This window comes from Mytilus edulis, chromosome 9 (genome assembly GCF_963676685.1).
Source record: "Mytilus edulis chromosome 9, xbMytEdul2.2, whole genome shotgun sequence".
Taxonomy (NCBI): Eukaryota; Metazoa; Mollusca; class Bivalvia; order Mytilida; family Mytilidae; genus Mytilus; species Mytilus edulis.
Window position 1 is genome coordinate 76,945,038 of NC_092352.1, and position 21,223 is coordinate 76,966,260.

At 32.2% G+C, this 21,223-nt stretch overlaps 1 protein-coding gene across 2 annotated transcripts; it reads right to left on the reverse strand.

Moving 5' to 3' along the window:
• Positions 1–20: 20 nt before the first annotated feature.
• Positions 21–21,106, reverse strand: LOC139489077 (probable flavin-containing monoamine oxidase A). 2 transcript variants are annotated; one of them, XM_071275192.1, is made up of 12 exons: positions 20,947–21,106; positions 20,424–20,511; positions 19,057–19,231; positions 17,968–18,082; positions 17,359–17,516; positions 15,536–15,625; positions 14,787–14,874; positions 13,737–13,837; positions 12,586–12,765; positions 9,646–9,833; positions 5,696–5,825; positions 21–189 (listed from the first exon to the last, which is right to left on the reverse strand). In XM_071275192.1, the coding sequence occupies exons 1-12, from the start codon at positions 21,059–21,061 to the stop codon at positions 160–162; spliced, it is 1,458 nt and encodes a 485-aa protein (XP_071131293.1). In that variant the 5' UTR covers positions 21,062–21,106; the 3' UTR covers positions 21–159. The 2 variants fall into 2 exon arrangements, with proteins under 2 accessions (XP_071131293.1, XP_071131291.1); XM_071275190.1 differs by lacking the exon at positions 21–189 and having other exon boundaries at positions 4,803–5,825.
• Positions 21,107–21,223: the final 117 nt, after the last annotated feature.

Consider the following 21,223-nt stretch of genomic DNA (forward strand, 5'->3'; position numbering starts at 1 on the left):
TGATATCCGAGACAAAGTTTTTTTTTCTCCATAGCAAAGTGCTCCTGTACATATATATATATGTTTACATTTTATTTAGATAATGTAGTAGTGTCGAAGGCCTGTTTGTATCGTCCACTCAACACAATTGGCCAATAACATATATTCTTTCTCTTTTTTCTAGCTTGAGGGAATCTGTTCGAAATTCATCTGAAAATATTACAAGACCTTTCATTTTGTCCTTGTTTTTTTTGTAAAATTGCAACTGTATAAAATAAATACGTATCAAGAAACTAAGTTTCAAAAAAGATAACAAATATGTTTCAAGGAGTTGTGCTTCTATGGAGGGAACATGCAACTCTGGTATGACACTTAAAATTAGCCGAAACTCGACTGTTAGTATTCAAGTTTTAATTGTTTTATAATAATGCATTTTGATGCCTTTATTACGAAAGCCTATTAGGGTCACAATTTGTTTTATTTATCTCGTAATTACGAGAAAACTATCGCGTATTATTATTACGCGAGAATTATTGTTATTACGCGAGAATTATCTCGTAATTACGCGATAATTATTGCGTAATTACGAGAAAAAAAGTAAAATCACAAAAATACTGAACTCCAAGGAAAATTCAAAAAGGAAAGTCCCCAATCAAATGGCAAAATCAAAAGTTCAAACGCATCAAACAAATGGATAACAACTGTCATATTCCTGACTTGGTACAGGCATTTTCTTATGTAGAAAATGGTGGATTGAACCTGGTTTTATAGCTAGCTAAACCTCTCAATTGTATGACAGTCGCATCAAACTCCATTATATTGTCACCGATGCGTAATATTGTTATCTTGTAATCACGAGATAATCATCGCGTAATTGCGAGAAAACTATCTCGTAATTACGACATAATCATTGTTTAAAGAAAAAGAAAAGCTATTGTATCCAATCAGGCTAGTGTATTGATTTACAGGGGGATTCATTGTGGACATACAAAAATTGCATTCAGATAAAAAGCTATTATATCCAATGAGGCTAGTGTAATGATTTACGAGGGCATTCAGTGTGGTCATACCAAAATTGCATGCTGAAGAAAAGCTAGTGTATCAAATGAGGCTAGTGTATTGATAGACGAGGGCATTCGGAGTGGTCATACCAAAATTGCATTCAGATAAAAAGTTATTGTATCAAATGAGACTAGTGTATTGATTAACGAGGGCATTCATTGTGTTCATACCAAAATTGCATACAGATAAAAAGCTATTGTATCCAATGAGGCTAGTGTATTGATTTACGAGGGCATTCATTGTGGTCATACCAAAATTGCATTCAGATAAAAAGATAGTGTATCCAATGAGGCTAGTGTATTCATTTACGAGGGCATTCATTGTGGTCATACCAAAATTGCATGCGGAAGAAAAGCTAGTGTATCTAATGAGGCTTGTATATTGATGGGCGAGGGAATTCAGTGTGGACAAACAAAAAGTTAAGACAAGCTAAGTGTACCCATTGAATAAGGAAAGTGTATTGATGGACATCAACATTCAGTGTATTCAAAGGGAAAGCTAGTGTAATCAACGATGTCAAGGAGGGTAGTATAATGTTGAATGTAGGCATTCATCGACCTATAATGGTTTACCTTTATATTTGCGACTTGGATTGAGAATTTTCTCATTGGCACTCATACCACATCTTCCTATATCTATTCAGTTCGGTAATAATAATTGTGTATTTAAAGGGAAACTAGATTGTACATTCAGTGTGGTCACAATAAGCGTGTTCAAAGGGAACGATAATGTACTCGGCAATACAGACGAGGCTAGTGTACTGAAGAAAGTAGGCATTCAATGTGGTCAAACTAATTTTGTACGTACATGTATTAAAAGGGAAAAGTAACGATTCAGCAAGGCTCACGATGCTAGTTTACCGATCCATGTAGGCAATCAGTGTGCTCATAATAATTGCATATTCAAATATGGAATGGTCGTGTACTCAGCGATACCAAGGAAGCTAGTGTACTGATAAATGTGGCGGTAATTTAGTGTGATGATAATAATATTTATGTAGTTAAAGGGAAAGCTAGTGTACTCACCCATGCCTACGATGCTAGTTAACCCATGAATTTAGGCATTCTGTATGATAATATTTGGCAGTGGCTATTTGACCGGCACCGGCTAAATAGCAAATTTGCTATTTGACCGGCACCGGCAAAATACACCTTATCGCTATTCCCGGCTGACCCGTCCGCTTGAACTTTTGACGTCAACAACAATCACTTTTCCATTGTGGCGTCAGACATTTTGTTTTATGACGTCAAAATTTTACGGGAACCTGTGTGATTTCCAGCAATGGCGGACAAATAGCGATAAGGTGTATAGCAAGTTTGCTATTTAGCCGGCACTGAATAAAACTGTTTATTGATGTGATTAGTAGAGAATAAAAAAACTTAATAATAATTTAAAATCATTTTATCACAATATTAAGCATTAAAAATACAATACAATCAAAAATAAAATATTGAAGATGTTCATAAATAAATAATTAATTGAGAGATTGTTTGGAGGGGGCACCAGAAACTTTAAGGTAATATTGTAAGGCAGTGGCTATTGGACCGGCAAAATAGCAAATTTACTATTTAGCCAGCTCTGATTAAATTATATCTCACTGGCATTAAAATGTAAGAATAATAATTAAATATCAAAATTTTATTTTTAAAAACTTTGTTACTGTTACTTATATAAACACTTAAACTTTTAACTATCAAATTAAATATATTCTAAAAATCAAAATACAACTCTCCTTTTACAAAAAAAAACCTATCATGTACCTGAATATGACTTAGGGAGCTACCATTTGATTTTTATGGGGGGGCTAGGATGAAAAATTGTGTCCTGCCTTTTTTTTTAGTTGTAATCTCTGTCCTGCCTTTTTATTTTTCAGTCTATTCGGTCCTGCCTTTTTTTTTTTCTTAGCTTATCCTGACTTTTTTACAACAATTGTCATCCTGCCTTTTTTTTTGCCAAGTTACTCATCCTGTCTTTTTTTTTAACTCAAAATCCTGTCCTGCCTTTTTTTCAAATTTCATCCTAGCCCCCCCCCCCCCCATAAAAATCAAATGGTAGCTCCCTTAGGGCAAATTTTATGTAATTTGAAAAATATTACAAACCAAATGAACTGAATATGGATGAGTACTTTTCAACCTTCAACCTAAATAGTTGGTCAGTATATAGTGTGATAATGGATGATACAACACCTAAAAAAATGAGCTTAATGCACAATTCAATTCCTACAAAGAGTTTGCATTGGGTATAGAAAATTATGAAAAAGAACATTAAGGTTCAGCTGTGGAAAAGGGATGCACGTACCATCAAAACCATGAAATGTCGAGCACCAAACAGAAACATCAATAAAGAATTAGTATATGGGCAATTGAGACTATGCTGTGTACATGGAGGAAAAGATCACAAGAGAGAAAATTGACGAAAACTAGTTTTGCAAGAAGAAGAACGAGATACCACTCAGGTGTCCTTTTGAAATTTATAGCAAACAACTTTTAATATTGTCTTTTTTTATGATGTACGTAGTTTTACATAACACTATTTTTATCGCATGGCAGGATATTTAAACCATAGATTTTACACAGATTTGGACATCAACTTTTTTATAAATATTTTAGAAAAAAATATATTAAGTAATTGTATATACAAATGTGTTTTCATGCTTTTAATTAATATTATAAAGTATTTAATTATTTATTTATGAACATCTTCAATATTTTATTTTTGATTGTACTGTATTTTTAATGCTTGATATTGTGATAAAATGATTTTAAATTATTATTAAGCTTTTTTTATTCTCTACTAATCACATCAATGAACAGTTTTATTCAGTGCCGGCTAAATAGCAAATTTGCTATTTTGCCGGTGCCGGTCAAATAGCAAATTTGCTATTTAGCCGGTGCCGGTCAAATAGCCACTGCCATAATATTTATTATGTAGTTAAAGAGAAAGCTAGTGTACTCAACAAGGCAAAGGAGGCTAGTGTGCCGATGAATGTAGGCATTCAGTGTGATAATAATAATTTTGTAATTAAAGGGAAGCTAGTGTACTCAACGATGCCAAGGAGGCTAGTGTACCGATGTATGTAGACATTTAGTGTGATAATAATAATTGTGTAGTATTAGGGAAATCTTGTGTCCTCATCGATGAAATCAAGGGTAGTGTACTGATGAATAAGGGCAATCAGTGTAGTAATATCAATATAGTGTTTAAAGAGCAAGCTAGCATAACCTATTTGGCTAATGTATTGAACTATTTATGGACGGGGTAATTCATTGTTGTCTGACTAATAATGTAGTTAAAGGGAGAGATAGTGTACTCAAAGAGGAAAACGATGCTAGTTTACGATGATTGTAGACATTCTGTGTGATAGAAATAATAATGTATTTAAAGGGAAAGCTTAGATGCTCAACGATGCAATCGAGGCTATTATATTGATGAATGAAGGCAATCAGTGTGGGCATACCAATATAGTGTGCAAAAGGCAAGCTAGTATAAACAATGAGGCTAGTGTATTGATGAATGAGTGCATTCATTGTGGTCCCACTAATATTGTGTATTCAAAGGGAAAGCTAATATGCTCAGGTTTTTTATATTCATTAATGAGGGCAATCAGTGTGGTTATAACACTTATGTATCCAGTAGGAAAGCTAGTTTTTCAAAATATGGTAGTGTGTTGATGAATGTATGAACGTAGTTAGTACAGTATGGTACTCGTGCACTTGGAAAGCTAGTTCTTATCTAGTAATGGTAATAGACAATAAATAATCTTTTTCATTTGGCACTTTTATTTCAAACAATAACAAAATATTCTCAATAAGATATAAAACATTAAGAACATCTTTTAAATATATCAAAAACAGTTCACACTATATAACAGTAAAATTAAAACCTTCAATTGAAGTTATGGAAAATATATTTCTATTTGTATGAACCCAATGGTTAAGAATATTCAAAATTAAAATCATGACCTCTTATCACATTTATCATTATAGAATATAAAGCATTAACATATCATGTAAGTTAAATATGCAGAATCATGTAATTTTTTCCCCCAATTTATATAAATATTTGAAAAAAAAACCCACAATGACTATCTCTTTCCAGTATATCATAACACAATAAAGGTATTTATCCATCAACCTTATCTGACAGTTGATTTTTACAAATATTCTTACAAAATAAGGCACTTCCCACTGACAACTAAACATTTATAATTTCATTCTATTTTACAATGTATAACATATGTGTAAAAAGGTATTGGATAAGTGAGTGCTGCAATGGGGAAGTTTTCTCAGGAAGGTTCAGACCCATTCAGTCTTTCTCACAGTGAATGACCCTTTTTTATGGACAAATTTAGTAGTTCTAGACCAATCAAAATTTTAAAGAATAGTAACAGACCAAAAAAATCAACACCTTAAACAAACAAAACTGTAAAAAAAAAGCTAGATGCCCACTTAACCATACTTACCTCATTAAAAAACTAGAGCAATTGTGTATAGTATAAAGCTTAGATTAAATATCACGATTTTCGTCGAAAGTAGATAGTAAATAATAAACCTGCTCCTATAACAGTACCAATACCAAATACATAAAATTGTAAGTGAGATGATTTCCGTTTTAATTTAAGGTCTGTTCTAGAGATAACAAAAGCTTCATTCACCTCCTCCCGAGTTATTGCTTGAGGGTGGAATCTATAAATCACTTCAAATGCCGCCCTTTTCCCAGCTTGCACCGCTCCATTCATGAATCCACACCACCTAGTGGCAGATTCTGTACCAGCAAAATATATTCTAAAATTAAACAAGAGGCTCTCAAGAGCCTGAATCGCTCACCTTAATTCTTTTGGCTAAATCTCTCATCAATGATTATTTTGGCTTTTCAATTTATTTAAATTTTTTTGGATCGTCCTATTTTCTTCAAAAGCCAAAAAAAATAATCATTTTCTCCTATGTTCTATTTTAGCCATAGGACTTTAGGAGCTATGTTTCTTGACATACAAGGAAATAAAATATAAAATTTATACTAGATACTCTGAAACTCATTTAGCCTAAGTTTGGCTGAAATTGATACAGCAGTTTCAAAGGAGAAGATTTTTTAAAGTAAGTCAACATGATGAACAAATTGTGAAAAAAGTCTTTAAAGGGCAATAACTCCTTAAGGGGTCAATTGACAATTTTGGTCAAATTGACTTAATTGAAGATCTTACTTTGCTGAACATTATTGCTGTTTACAGTTTATTTCTATCTATAATTATATTCAAGATAATAAACAAAAACAGCAAAATTTCCTTAAAATTATCAATTCAGGGGCAGCAACCCAACAACAGGTTGTCTGATTCATCTGAAAATTTCAGGGCAGATAGATCTTGACCTGATAAACAATATTACCCATGTCAGATTTGCTCTAAATGCTTTGGTTTTTGAGTTATAAGCCAAAAACTGCATTTGACCCCTATGTTCTATTTTTAGCAATGGCGACCATGTTTGTTGATAGATCATAACTTCGGATACAATTTACAAACTAGATACCCTAAGGAACATTCAATTAAAGTTTGGAAGTATTTGGCCCAGTAGTTTCAGAGGAGAAGATTTTTGTAAAAGATTACTAAGATTTACGAAAAATGGTTAAAAATTGACTATAAAGGGCAATAACTCCTAAAGGGGTCAACTGACCATTTCCGTCATGTTGACTTATTTGTAAATCTTACTTTGCTGAACATTATTGCTGTTTACAGTTTATCTCTATCTATAATAATATTCAAGATAATAACCAAAAACAGCAAAATTTCCTTAAAATTACCAATTCAGGGGCAGCAACCCAACAACAGGTTGTCTGATTCATCTGAAAATTTCAGGGCAGATAGATCTTGACCTGATAAACAATATTACCCCTGTCAGATTTGCTCTAAATGCTTTGGTTTTTGAGTTATAAGCCAAAAACTGCATTTGACCCCTATGTTCTATTTTTAGCAATGGCGACCATGTTTGTTGATAGATCAAAACTTCGGATACAATTTATAAATTAGATACCCTAAGGAACATTCAGTTAAAGTTTGAAAGTATTTGGCCCAGTAGTTTCAGAGGAGAAGATTTTTGTAAAAGATTACTAAGATTTACGAAAAATGGTTAAAAATTGACTATAAAGGGCAATAACTCCTAAAGGGGTCAACTGACCATTTCCGTCATGTTGACTTATTTGTAAATCTTACTTTGCTGAACATTATTGCTGTTTACAGTTTATCTCTATCTATAATAATATTCAAGATAATAACCAAAAACAGCAAAATTTCTTTAAAATTACCAATTCAGGGGCAGTAACCCAACAACAGGTTGTCTGATTCATCTGAAAATTTCAGGGCAGATAGATCTTGACCTGATAAACAATATTATCCCATGTCAGATTTGCTCTAAATGCTTTGGTTTTTGAGTTATAAGCCAAAAACTGCATTTGACCCCTATGTTCTATTTTTAGCAATGGCGACCATGTTTGTTGATAGATCACGACTTCGGATACAATTTACAAACTAGATACCCTAAGGAACATTCAGTTAAAGTTTGGAAGTATTTGGCCCAGTAGTTTTAGAGGAGAAGATTTTTGTAAAAGATTACTAAGATTTACGAAAAATGGTTAAAAATTGACTATAAAGGGCAATAACTCCTAAAGGGGTCAACTGACCATTTCCGTCATGTGACTTATTTGTAAATCTTACTTTGCTGAACATTATTCCTGTTTACAGTTTATCTCTATCTATAATAATATTCAAGATAATAACCAAAAACAGCAAAATTTCCTTAAAATTACCAATTCAGGGGCAGCAACCCAACAACAGGTTGTCTGATTCATCTGAAAATTTCAGGGCAGATAGATCTTGACCTGATAAACAATATTACCCCATGTCAGATTTGCTCTAAATGCTTTGGTTTTTGAGTTATAAGCCAAAAACTGCATTTGACCCCTATGTTCTATTTTTAGCAATGGCGACCATGTTTGTTGATAGATCATAACTTCGGATACAATTTACAAACTAGATACCCTAAGGAACATTCAATTAAAGTTTGGAAGTATTTGGCCCAGTAGTTTCAGAGGAGAAGATTTTTGTAAAAGATTACTAAGATTTACGAAAAATGGTTAAAAATTGACTATAAAGGGCAATAACTCCTAAAGGGGTCAACTGACCATTTCCGTCATGTTGACTTATTTGTAAATCTTACTTTGCTGAACATTATTGCTGTTTACAGTTTATCTCTATCTATAATAATATTCAAGATAATAACCAAAAACAGCAAAATTTCCTTAAAATTACCAATTCAGGGGCAGCAACCCAACAACAGGTTGTCTGATTCATCTGAAAATTTCAGGGCAGATAGATCTTGACCTGATAAACAATATTACCCCATGTCAGATTTGCTCTAAATGCTTTGGTTTTTGAGTTATAAGCCAAAAACTGCATTTGACCCCTATGTTCTATTTTTAGCAATGGCGACCATGTTTGTTGATAGATCAAAACTTCGGATACAATTTATAAATTAGATACCCTAAGGAACATTCAGTTAAAGTTTGAAAGTATTTGGCCCAGTAGTTTCAGAGGAGAAGATTCTTGAAATAGTTTACGACGACAGACGACGACAGACGACGGACAACAGACGACAGACGACGGACGACAGACGACAGACGACGGACGACGACGGACGCCAAGTGATGGCATAAGCTCACTTGTCCCTTCGGGACAGGTGAGCTAAAAAAACAATATTTATGTTAATAATCTGAAAATCCTCATGTATTTATCATTCCATATGGTATCACTGCTTTTGGCAGAGAGTAACTGTCTTGCAGATATGAAAATAACCCACATTTGTCATAAATCATTTAACTCAACATTATTAAGTTCAAATAAAAATATCATTTCATTCTTTAACACAGAAGCAAATTGCATTTGGATGAATAGACCACAGATAAATAGAAAAAAACATAAAACAAAAAGTCAGGAACCTGTTGTTCAGTAGTTGTTGTTTATTGATGTTGTTCATGAATACTGTAAACCAACTTATTTTCGCGGGCAATTTATTTTCACGACTTTCGTTAGTAGAAAAATAACATGAATATAAATCGTCGCCAATATGTAAACTTGGATCATTCCTTATTAAACTTCATCAAGTTAATCAGAAAATTGCGAAATTAATAGCTGTGAAGTAATTTAGAAAGGGTAAAACGCGAAATAAAATATTCGCGAAAATAAGTTGGTTTACAGTAAGTGATTCTCATTTCTCTATTTTTATATAGATTAGACCCTTGGTTCTCCTGTTTGAATTGTTTTACATTAGTCATTTTGGGGCCCTTTAACATGTTTAAAGCTTGTTGTTTGGTGAAAGCCAAGACTTGGTGTTTAAGGCTGTGCCTACAATTGTTAATTTTTACACATTGTAACTTGGATAGATCGTTGTCTCATTGGCACTTATACCCACATCTCATTTCTATAGACAATTTCATTTTTGTAAACCACAAATTCCAAGAGTGGGGTATTACATTTCAAAACTATTCAAGGTAGTAATAATGATATGGTTCCAGTTCAGTCGATCTACTAACAATAAATCAATTCCTTTGTTTAGTTACCTGTCAAAAGAATGACGTAATCCAGTCACGAAGTATGGCATAGCCCCAGGTGCTGCACAACATACAGGGCTACCTTCACTGTAGGGCTCCAGTCCCCAGTCCTGTTCCCTGTAATCTTTATAGTTCCATACAGAATCACCAAAAAATGAAGACAAGCTTTTTAAAACAGCTGACTGTCTGTCTGCTTCCTGTTAAAAAAATAGAAGTGAGTATCAATCAGATTTCTCAATAAATTTTTTCCATTAATCTCTATTAATTTTATCAACTTGAAGATACAAAAGTACTTACCATTAATTTATTTCAGTTCAATGAAGATGTGTTTAATAACATGAAGATCATCTGTAAGTTTTTTGCTGAAAAACTACTGCTGTGAATTTCCAAGTCAAAGTTTTGTATTTAATTTGTGTTTTTGTATACAAGTAATACTGTTGATACTTCACATATTTAATGGGTGTTGTGGATTAAATGTGTATAAGTATAAATCCCTCATTTTAAATGTTCAACAAAGTATACATTTTCTACATCATTGTATGTATTAATCTTCAGCAAATCCATGAAATCAAAACATCCACCAAAATAACTGAATCATCAGTATATAATTTGAAATTTATTAAAAACCAGGTGCTCCGCAGGGCGCAGCTTTATACGACCGCAGAGGTCGAACCCTGAACAGTTGGGGCAAGTATGGACAAAACATTCAAGCATGATACAGCTCTGAATTTGGATTGTGATCAAATTTTTGACATTATATGTTTTTTTTTTACACAAAACAAATGTCAAGATTTTACAAATCAATTAAGATTTCTTCAAACTTTTTAAATCTAAAATTAAATAGTTGACACAGCATAGGTTTCTGACACAGAATGAATGTGGTCTAATGAACTTAAAAGTTTTTTTTTTGCCTTTGAGCAATTCACTATGCTGTTGAATATTAATCCTCTCAAAAAAATGTTTGAAGAAATTTTCTTTTTATTTATGAAATCTGAAATGAGAAAAATTTAAACACCCCCCTTTTTTTCACATCCCCGTTTCCCTTTTTCCAAAACTGATATCAATTCAAATTTCTAATGGAGTTTGCAACAATAACTACTCTTTTAAATACATCATAAGATATTAAAATGTAAAATAAAGTGCTTGTTATCACTGAATGGTAAAGATTGGTTGGTAGTAAAAGTGAATATACATTGTTTATTGTATAAAACAATAAAAAAAACTTCATCAGCAACATTTTATATTGGCAAATTTCCAATGAAGTTATTTACATAAAGTTATTGGCAAATAAAAATAGAAAATGACAATATAGTCATGTCTGGCAAATGTCCAACATACATTATCTAAAAACATTTTAGATAAGATAAGGTAAAAAAGCTTCATCAGCAACATTTTATATTGGCAAATTTCCAATGAAGTTATTTACATAAAGTTATTGGCAAATAAAAATAGAAAATGACATCATAGTCATGTCTGGTAAATTTCCAACATATATTATCAACTACTATTCTATACAAAGAAAGATAACTCCAATTGAAAATTAATTGCTATTGCACAATATTGTGCAATTAGATATTTCTTGCTATTGTGCAATACTGTGCAATTGAAAATTTCTTGCTATTGCACAATACTTGATATGGAATCCTGATTTGGACCAACTTGAAAACTGGGCCCATAATCAAAAATCAAAGTACATATTTAGATAAAGCATATCAAATAAGCCCAAGAATTTAATTTTTGTTAAAATCAAACTTAGTTTAATTTTGGACCCTTTGGACGTTAATGTAAACCAATTTGAAAACGGGACCAAAAATTAAGAATCTACATACACAGTTAGATTTGGCATATCAAAGAACCCCAATTATTCAATTTTTGATGAAATCAAACAAAGTTTAATTTTGGACCCCGATTTGGACCAACTTGAAAACTGGGCCAATAATAAAAAATCTAAGTACACTTTTAGATTCAGCATATCAAAGAACCCCAAGGATTCAATTTTTGTTAAAATCAAACTAAGTTTAATTTTGGACCCTTTGGACCTTAATGTAGACCAATTTGAAAACGGGACCAAAAATTAAGAATCTACATACACAGTTAGATTCGGCATATCAAAGAACCCCAATTATTTAATTTTTGATAAAATCAAACAAAGTTTAAATCTGTACCCTTTGGGCCCTTTATTCCTAAACTGTTGGGACCAAAACTCCCAAAATCAATACCAACCTTCCTTTTTTGGTCATAAACCTTGTGTTTAAATTTCATAGATTTCTATTTACTTATACTAAAGTTATGGTGCGAAAACCAAAAAAAATGCTTATTTGGGTCCCTTTTTGGCCCCTAATTCCTAAACTGTTGGGACCTAAACTCCCAAAATCAATACCAACCTTCCTTTTGTGGTCATAAACATTGTGTTTAAATTTCATTGATTTCTATTACTTAAACTAAAGTTATTGTGCGAAAACCAAGAATAATGCTTATTTGGGCCCTTTTTTGGCCCCTAATTCCTAAACTGTTGGAACCAAAACTCCCAAAATCAATCCCAACCTTTCTTTTGTGGTCATAAACCTTATGTCAAAATTTCATAGATTTCTATTTACTTAAACTAAAGTTATAGTGCGAAAACCAAGAAAATGCTTATTTGGGCCCTTTTTGGCCCCTAATTCCTAAAATGTTGGGACTAAAACTCCCAAAATCAATCCCAACCTTCCTTTTGTGGTCATAAACCTTGTGTCAAAATTTCATAGATTTCTATTCACTTTTACTAAAGTTAGAGTGCGAAAACTAAAAGTATTCGGACAACGACGACGACGACGACGACGACGCCGACGCCGACGCCGACGCCAACGTGATAGCAATATACGACGGAAAATTTTTCAAATTTTGCGGTCGTATAAAAACCATTTGTATCCACTAAAACCTAATCAAACTGGAAATTAACTTTACACTTACTGGTTGGAGTTGCCACTGAACGGCTTGTTTGCCACCAATAAATGCCACTAAAGCAGCATTGTTATTTGATGACGTAGCATCATATACAATACACAATGGTCCTTCATCGCAGCCCTCAGCAGTAGATGGTCCACCAATAGTTACAATCTCACCAGAGCATCCTGCTTCTCTCCAGAAGGACTACAAAACAGAAGTATTAAGATAAGGACTATTCTACATAAGAAAATGCCTGTACCAAGTCATGAATATGATAGTTGTTATCCATTCATTTGATGAGTTTGAGCTTTTGATTTTGCCATTTGATTAGAAACTTTCCTTTTTAAATATTACCCAGAGTTCAGTACTTTGGAGATTTTTCTTTCTACCTAGATTTATATTGACCAAGATTTATAATGACCAAGGCAGTTTTGGCTTTTATTTCTAAATATTGTCGACTTCGATAAATTGATTGTTTAATATTGTATTATTTGTTGGCTACCATTTTTGTGGATTTTATAAGTAAAGATGAATCAAGAATTAATGTTAGACAAATTTTCTATATCCTTGTATTCCAACTTTGGTAAAACCGGCTAAAAAATAATTAACCATGAACGTACATGTCCAATTTTCTTAATCAACAAAAATTGGTACTCACTAAATAAATCCAAAGTATATGACAAAATGTACTTAAAACTTAAAAGAAAAACAATCTTGACTTTCTGAAAAAAGTTTAATGACTTTCAGTCTGCACCAAAATCTTTTGCAACTACCAATATTATTACATTTTCCTTATGTGTCTAAACAAAGTATTGCAAAATATAACTAGTAGGAATAAAATTTTAGTTGTCTGAAGCATCGGACTAGTGGCTAATTGTGCAGACTGAGGACTTTTGATAACTTAATAAATGTCTGAGAATGACTGTACTTGTTAGATTTCTGTATCTGTCTGTTATTTGTTAAATTAAAATTCTGCTTGAACTGGTATTTGGGTGGACTTGAACTTGTATAGTAAGAAGTGAGCTTTTTTGTTCTGTGTAAAAGGCCTTGTTGTGACTTGAGATATATTTATAATCAATAAAAACACCGTTGTTTTTCTTCGGATTTCGTCAAGCATATGAAAGCATTTTGTGTCATGAATAAATACACTCTGTTCTATTGGATAATAAACTTACTTTTTCATAAGTAATAATGACTTTATTTAATAACCCCACTGGCATTCTGTTCATTATTTCCTTTTTGGGTGCTGGAAGATTAGGCTTGAAATTTATTTTATCTGCAATAAAAATATACATGCATTAGAATTATACTCAATTTTAAAGACTGTATAGTGACCTATAGTTGTTGATTTCTGTGTCAATAGGTCTCTTGTGGAGAGTTGTCTCATTGACAATCATATTACATCTTCTTATTTTCATATTAGGTTTTATTATAATGTTTCAAATGTCTTTTTTTCACAACTTCTGACCATTTTCTCTAGCCAAGGGTTACAAAAGCCCGTCCTCTCCACCCTTGGTAGATTAAGCCATCATTTATGATAACAATGCTGCGTCATCTACATGTGTACCAGTTTAAAAAATTATGCCCATTCCGACTACATTATTCTTGACCAAGGAACTCTCTTCAATGTGGAGGAGTAAAATGGTTGTTTCTAATGTTTTCAAGTTTCGTGAAGCAGGAAACGAAAATATACATTGATATTTGCATGAGAAACATACCTGAGAACTGCAATTAGTTGCTTCAGAACTTAAAACATTGTTACTAAATATTGTCTTATATTTTGGGGGTAAACACTTGTTGCACCATAATCATATGACAATTGTTTAATTACATTTTCTGTATTCACACACGATCATCTTAAAGGCGTTTCTAGAGTGGACTCTGACCAATGGAAATAATTTACTCGTTGATCTAAAAAAATAATGAAAACATTAAAACAATTGATTTTCCCATAATTACTCAGTTTATGATTAATTTAAATTAAAAATTAATCTTAAAGTTACTATCTTATTAATTTCAGAGTTCGACCTTTATCAGGACACCGGGATTAGGTATTTTTAAGCCCAGGATTTTGGGATCGATTCTTTTTGGATCCAGGATTTTTTTTTTTTAATTTTAGGATGTCAGGGTTTAAATTGGGACCTTGGGATTTCATGTTTTTAAGCCTGGGATTTCGGGGTCAGGACCCCTCCAACCCCCCATATATTTATTATGAATATACTTACTTGTCATATTTGGTGGTGTGGCCATTATCACAGATTTACATTTAAACTCAGTTCCATTAAGAGTTTTAACAATAACATAATCTTTGGTCTACAAAAAAAATATGAATATGAGCTATTAACATAAATAAAAAGTTCAACAATGATTGAAATTTTAGTAAGATTTCAATAATGATTGAAACTTAAGTACTAAGCGTTCAGCAATGATTGAAATTTTAGTTTTACATCATTGCTTGCCTGATTATTCTTTATGCAAATTATAACAAAAGGAATACTGTAAATTAAGAAATTATTGCGTGCACTAATATGTGATTTTAATGATAATTTTTATGATATTGAGAAAAATTCTGTTTAATTCATAAAAAAAAATTAAATTGCGAGTGTAAATTATTGCAATTATAACCCTGTTAAGTTTTTCGCAATGATAAAAACAACGCAATAATTTCTGAATTTACAGTACTCCAAGTACCTACGTATTGTCCACAACAAGTCTTTCACATATTCCAGGATAGCAGTCATGTTTTAGGATTTTATGCGTCATTGTTAGCTTCTTTATGCATGCCATGCAGAATACCCTACATACAATATAACATGAAATGTCACATTTAACAATAGACCTTTAATATTCCTATTTGTCTGCCATTACTGCACATCACAAAGTCAAAGGTTCCCACAAGATTTTAATGTTAAAATAGAAAATGTCTTATGCCAAAAAGAAAATTTGTCAAGTTTACTGACCAGTTGACACTCACTTGTTCAATACTTAGTACTGGATGACTAAGTTTAACTGTATCTTTGGCAAGTTTACTGACTAGTTGTTTAGATATCTGTTGTGCTCCTCCCTAAAAAAAAATGTAGAATAAATTTTTACCAGATACATGTACTAGTCAAAATAATCATGAAGTTTTGAAAGTTGTTGTTTTAATCTGTGACGTCTTCCTACAAGACATCATTATTATTTGGACTAACCAGATTCATATATGAATCATCTGATTTTCACCATATAGAAGTCAATCTTTCTGTTGCATGTTCAAATGTATAAAGGTTTAATTTGAACAACTTGTCTTTTTATATAATAATATTCATGGGTTTAAAGTATCGACAACATATTTTCATACTACAGTAAAACTTGTTTATACATATCAGCCTCCTAACCAAAGGAAATCTGACCTTTTAAGAGAATTCACCTTCACACTGAGGATCAAGACGCATATGTATTACTTACATACTATTTACCGGATTTGTAATCACATAAGCAACACGACGGGTGCCACATGTGGAGCAGGATCTGCTTACCCTTCCGGAGCACCTGAGATCACCCCTAGTTTTTGGTGGGGTTCGTGTTGTTTATTCTTTAGTTTTCTATGTTGTGTCATGTGTACTATTGTTTTTCTGTTTGTCTTTTTCATTTTTAGCCATGGCGTTGTCAGTTTGTTTTAGATTTATGAGTTTGACTGTCCCTTTGGTATCTTTCGTCCCTCTTTTACAATGGGAACAGACCTAACAAGACAGTTTTTCTCTTAATAAAGGGTTCAGGTGTAATTTCTTTATTTCCTCGACTTAAATTGTATTCTGGACAGTTGTGCACTTTAAAAGATAAATAATTACAATACATGACATTGAATGTTTCTTATGAAATCATCCTTTTGATTTACTGACAACAATTTAAAGGAGTTCCAAATTATTTTTTTTATTTCGCAATAGATAAACTAATCATAGATACATGAAAATAGATACCAGGATTGCAATTATATTTATGCCAGACGTGTGTTTCATCTACAAAAGACTCATCAGTGACGCTCTAATAAAAAAATATTAAAAAGGCCAAATAAAGTACAAAGTTGAAGAGTATTGAGGACCAAAAATTCCTAAAAGTTTTGCAAAATACAGCTAACGTTATCTATTCCTGAGGTAGAAAAATGCAACATTCATGGACAGAAAAATGCAATTGAAAACAAACCAAATATTTCATACAGTTGTGAAAGTGTTGATCATGCACATGTCATAAACATGTATGAAGCATTTCTTAGATTTAACAACCCAGTAAAATTACAAGAAGATGCTTTTAATTCTTAAGGTAAATGTTGAAGCAATAGACCACTTTCGAGTTCATCCGTCACCGGCAAAAACTCGTCAATTATGCACGCCTTTATGACGTCATTTACCAGATAGAGGGGGTCGCCTGTATCCCTGCACTATTTACGTTCATCAAGCGTCTTAGTGATCGTCTTTGTGCAGGATAAACTAGAAATAATGGTTGCTCTGTAGGTACTTACTGACAATTCCCTAATGACAGCAGTGTTGATTGTCAATTTTGAGAATTCAATTTGCCGAATAATTCGTATAATATAGAATTATAGTTTTCCAACCACTCGCTCAACATTGGGAGGGAAGTGACGACGCCCCAAAACGCACAAATGACGGTGATAAAAGCACGTATAATTGACGAGTTTTTTCCGGTGACGGATGAACTCGAAAGTGGTCTATTGAATACAGGAAATGTGAAATGTTATGTGAACAATTTTCTACTTATTGAACCAATTGTATGTACAAAATATTTATTTTTCTTCTTTACCTTAATTTTGAATTCCTGACCACAATTTTCAGTAGCTTCAATCAGTTTTTGTAAAGAACCAGCTGCATTTACATATGATAAAAAATACAACACTGAAATCTGTGACAATTCAACACCCATCATGCACCTAGTTGCAGACACAAGGCAGTCTTTTGCAGCTAAAATTATAAAGTTTTGATATAGCAAAAGGTTTTAGGCTGAGGATGATATGGCCAAGAATTCAACAATATTCATATCGCATTAATTATCAATTTCTTTGTACATGTTGTACAGTCAAACATTGCAGCTAAAAGAAATGCATGCAATATTTTCTAAATTTATTGTTTTTCCAAATTACTGACCAGAAATTAAAGATCCACTTGTATGTTTTTTTCCATTAATAGGAACCAAAGTTTAACCTTAAAGGTTTTCAATATTTATTCTTTACTAACAATTGGTTTAAATGTCTGTTTATCACTTTGTATTGGCAGAACAAAGATTTGTCCAGTTAAACTATTTTAAAGAACTAGGCAACATAAACCAAATGAAAACAAGTTGTGTAACCATGGTAACATAGTCAAAGTAGTACTTGGCAAATGGACTATTATATTTGTAATACATTCTACAAACCTTGGGTCCACACATTCTGACTGACAAAAGTTTCTACTGTCATAGCATCCCATTTCTTAGCCTGTGGACTTTTATAAGGGTCCTGAATATTTACAAGTTTGGCCATTTTGTCCATCTGAAATATAAACTTACATATTGTGAAATTAGTTACAGAAGAAAACAGGAATTTCAAAATATTTTAAAATGGTAGAAGTTCAAAAAATGTTTTTTAAAATTTTAGTACCTGTTTCAGTTACTTAAAAACATAACTTACATAAGAGACCTGTTACAAGTCATTTCATTAATTAACTCATATATTATCATACAGTGCTTCATATTTTTCATGTTAAATAAAATTGAGAATGGAAATGTGGAATGTGCCAAAGAGACAACAACCCGACCATAGAAAAAAACAACAGCAGAAGGTCACCAACAGGTCTTCAATGTAGCGAGAAATTCCCGCAACCGGAGGCCTGAGAAATTCCCACACCCGGAAGCCTTTTATATCTGATTTTAACTGATGGGTTTCCTCATTGCTGAAATCTGCCTAGTTGCCTTTAATTGGTTACATCCATTTCATTTGAACTTAGTATGATAGCTGTCTCTTTGGTTATCATACCACATCTCCTTATTTTCATATAATCACCAAATGGAGTTATTTATGCAACTATCAGTGAATATCAATTTCCTCTGTTTATTAACCTGGCCAATGGAAAGCACAATTATTTCCTTTTTTTATGCCAGAAGTTTTATATATTATATATATATATATGCATACAGTCATGACAGTTAAAAACTTTTTATCTAAACTGCATTTGATGAAATTTATTAAAGAAACATGTGTTTATTTTTTATCTGTATATTTCAAATTAAACTATATAAAAAGATTTATAGTGAATTCGTTCTAATTTGTGAGGTACTAATTTTTCTACATCTTATATAGATGAATCCTAAATTGAATAGTGTAAAAAAAATAAAAACTTACTACCGACTTATATACTTCATTGCCAATGATTAAAACAAGACATACCCTTGAAAATGCATTGTTCTTGAATTTACAAAATTCAGTACAAGTAAGTATTATTAAAAAGTTAGGGCTTAACCACTTACCTTCTTAATGGACATATCTAAGTCAATGAGTGAGAAGAAAGACAGCGAGGGTATGGATGATGTATAACTGGATATTTTATGTCCATCAACCTGCATAAACTTTCTCCCCTTTATATACTGACTGTAAGTATCTATACCCAACTCTTTCAGTAGGTCCATTACATCTATTTGAGAACTGAAAATAGAAAAATTATATACAGTGAACTCAGAAATTTCTCTGTGCTTCATGTTGAACAATGGACAAAATTGTGAGAATAATTATACCATTTAAGAAAAGGAAGCATATAAATAATTTTCAGGAAATAAAAACATCTTCAAATTTAAGATTCTAAAGTATTATGCAAAGTTGACACAAAATATTTTTTTCAGGCCCCACTTTATTATATGAGAAAGTTATTAAGGGAACAACTATTTAACTTCAGGGGGGGGGGGGGGTATGATTTTTCATAAAAAGATATTCTGATTCCCTAATTGATGTAAAAAGTCTGTTCAAGCAGACAATAAGGTGTGTGAATGAGAGGCCATAAACATATTCTGAATCCAGATTTTCCACATTACTTATCATGCTTATACTTGTAGTGTTAAATTTTGAACAAAATTATTTGAGTGATAGCTTTGAAAAACTAAATAAAATTGTTCATGCTTTGAGTGAAAAAAAATCATAAAGTGAAGTTAAACTGTTGCTCCCTTAGAAATTTGTATAAGTTTTTTGAACATATTAAACACTGAAAAATTTAATGTTTATGATCACGAATTGGCAAACAGGAAGTAGAATTCTGACATATCAATAGACAACTTTCGAGTTCGATGCATTTCCGTCAAAAACTTTGGTTTTAGTGAACACCATCCATGCATTTAGGGGCGTCGTCAATTCTGTTCTAATGTTGAGCGAGTGGTTGGAAAACTACAAAGCTATATTGCATGAATTTTTCGGCAAGTTGAAGTCTCAAAATTGTCTTTCAGCACTGCTGTCATAACAATGCATAAGGAGATTGTGATTAAGTAACTACAGAACAAATATTATTTCTAGTTTATCCTGCACAATGATGATCACTAAGACTCTTCATTTTTTGCTCTTGTTGAACGTAAATAGTGCAGGGATACAGGCGATCCACTCTATCTGGTAAATGACGTCATAAAGGCATGTATAATTGACGAGTTTTTTTACGGTGACGGATGAACTCGAAAGTGGTCAATTACAACTCTTGCTACTGACCAGAAAAACAAAGTCATTGAGCATTTAGGGCTACATAGGAGGGTCTGGATGAGTGGGACTTCTCTATTATATATGTAAAAGCAAATGTATTTTCACACCAAATTTTTATTTACTTCTAATTTTTTTATTTAATTTTAATTTTCCAACTTACGTGCCAACCCATTGTCCTCCAAGGTCAAATATATCTGTACCAGTACCAGTCTTAAGGGGAACAGAAAAAGTTCTGCCACCAACTCTATCTAGAAAAAGAAAAGAAAACTTACCAAAAAACTCTCTCTGCAAGTTTAATTATTGTGATTTTTGGGAGCTGCGTACAAATATAGTATATTCAAAAGAATGCAAGTCCTCATTATTCTATACTTGAATCACATTAGTAATCATTCTTTTTAGCATATTAAAAAACACACAATAATTTCTGATTTTTTTTAATGAAAATGGATGTGATTCTAGTTCTGACATGCAAAAATTTGAATAATTCATTTATTGATGTACTTAGATGAAATGAAAAAAAAAAATTAGATACAATATGTCAGAAGAGCAATATCAGCTAATTGACATTTAAAAATGAAAGTGGATTTTTGTAATGTTTACAAGTAAACTTTACTGTACATAGATTTATAGTTAAATAGAATCGTCCACTTTCATAACATCTATGTAATATTAACGGGAAACACCTTTAGCTTCTAAAACAACATATGTCAAACTTGGGTCTCTTTTAGATATAGTATATGCAGCTGTCAAACCCGAAATTCCACCTCCAACAATCAAAACATCTACATCGATTGTCATTTTATTCCAAATGTTGAAAACGAAAGTAAATGACCTTTGACTTTCGGGGTTCGTCTTTGAAGATATAGTTGACAGATGAGATGTTCCTAATGGTCTACAATATGTCTAGTAACCTAAAAGCTATGTAAATATATAGCACCAAGGACCACCATCAGTTGATTT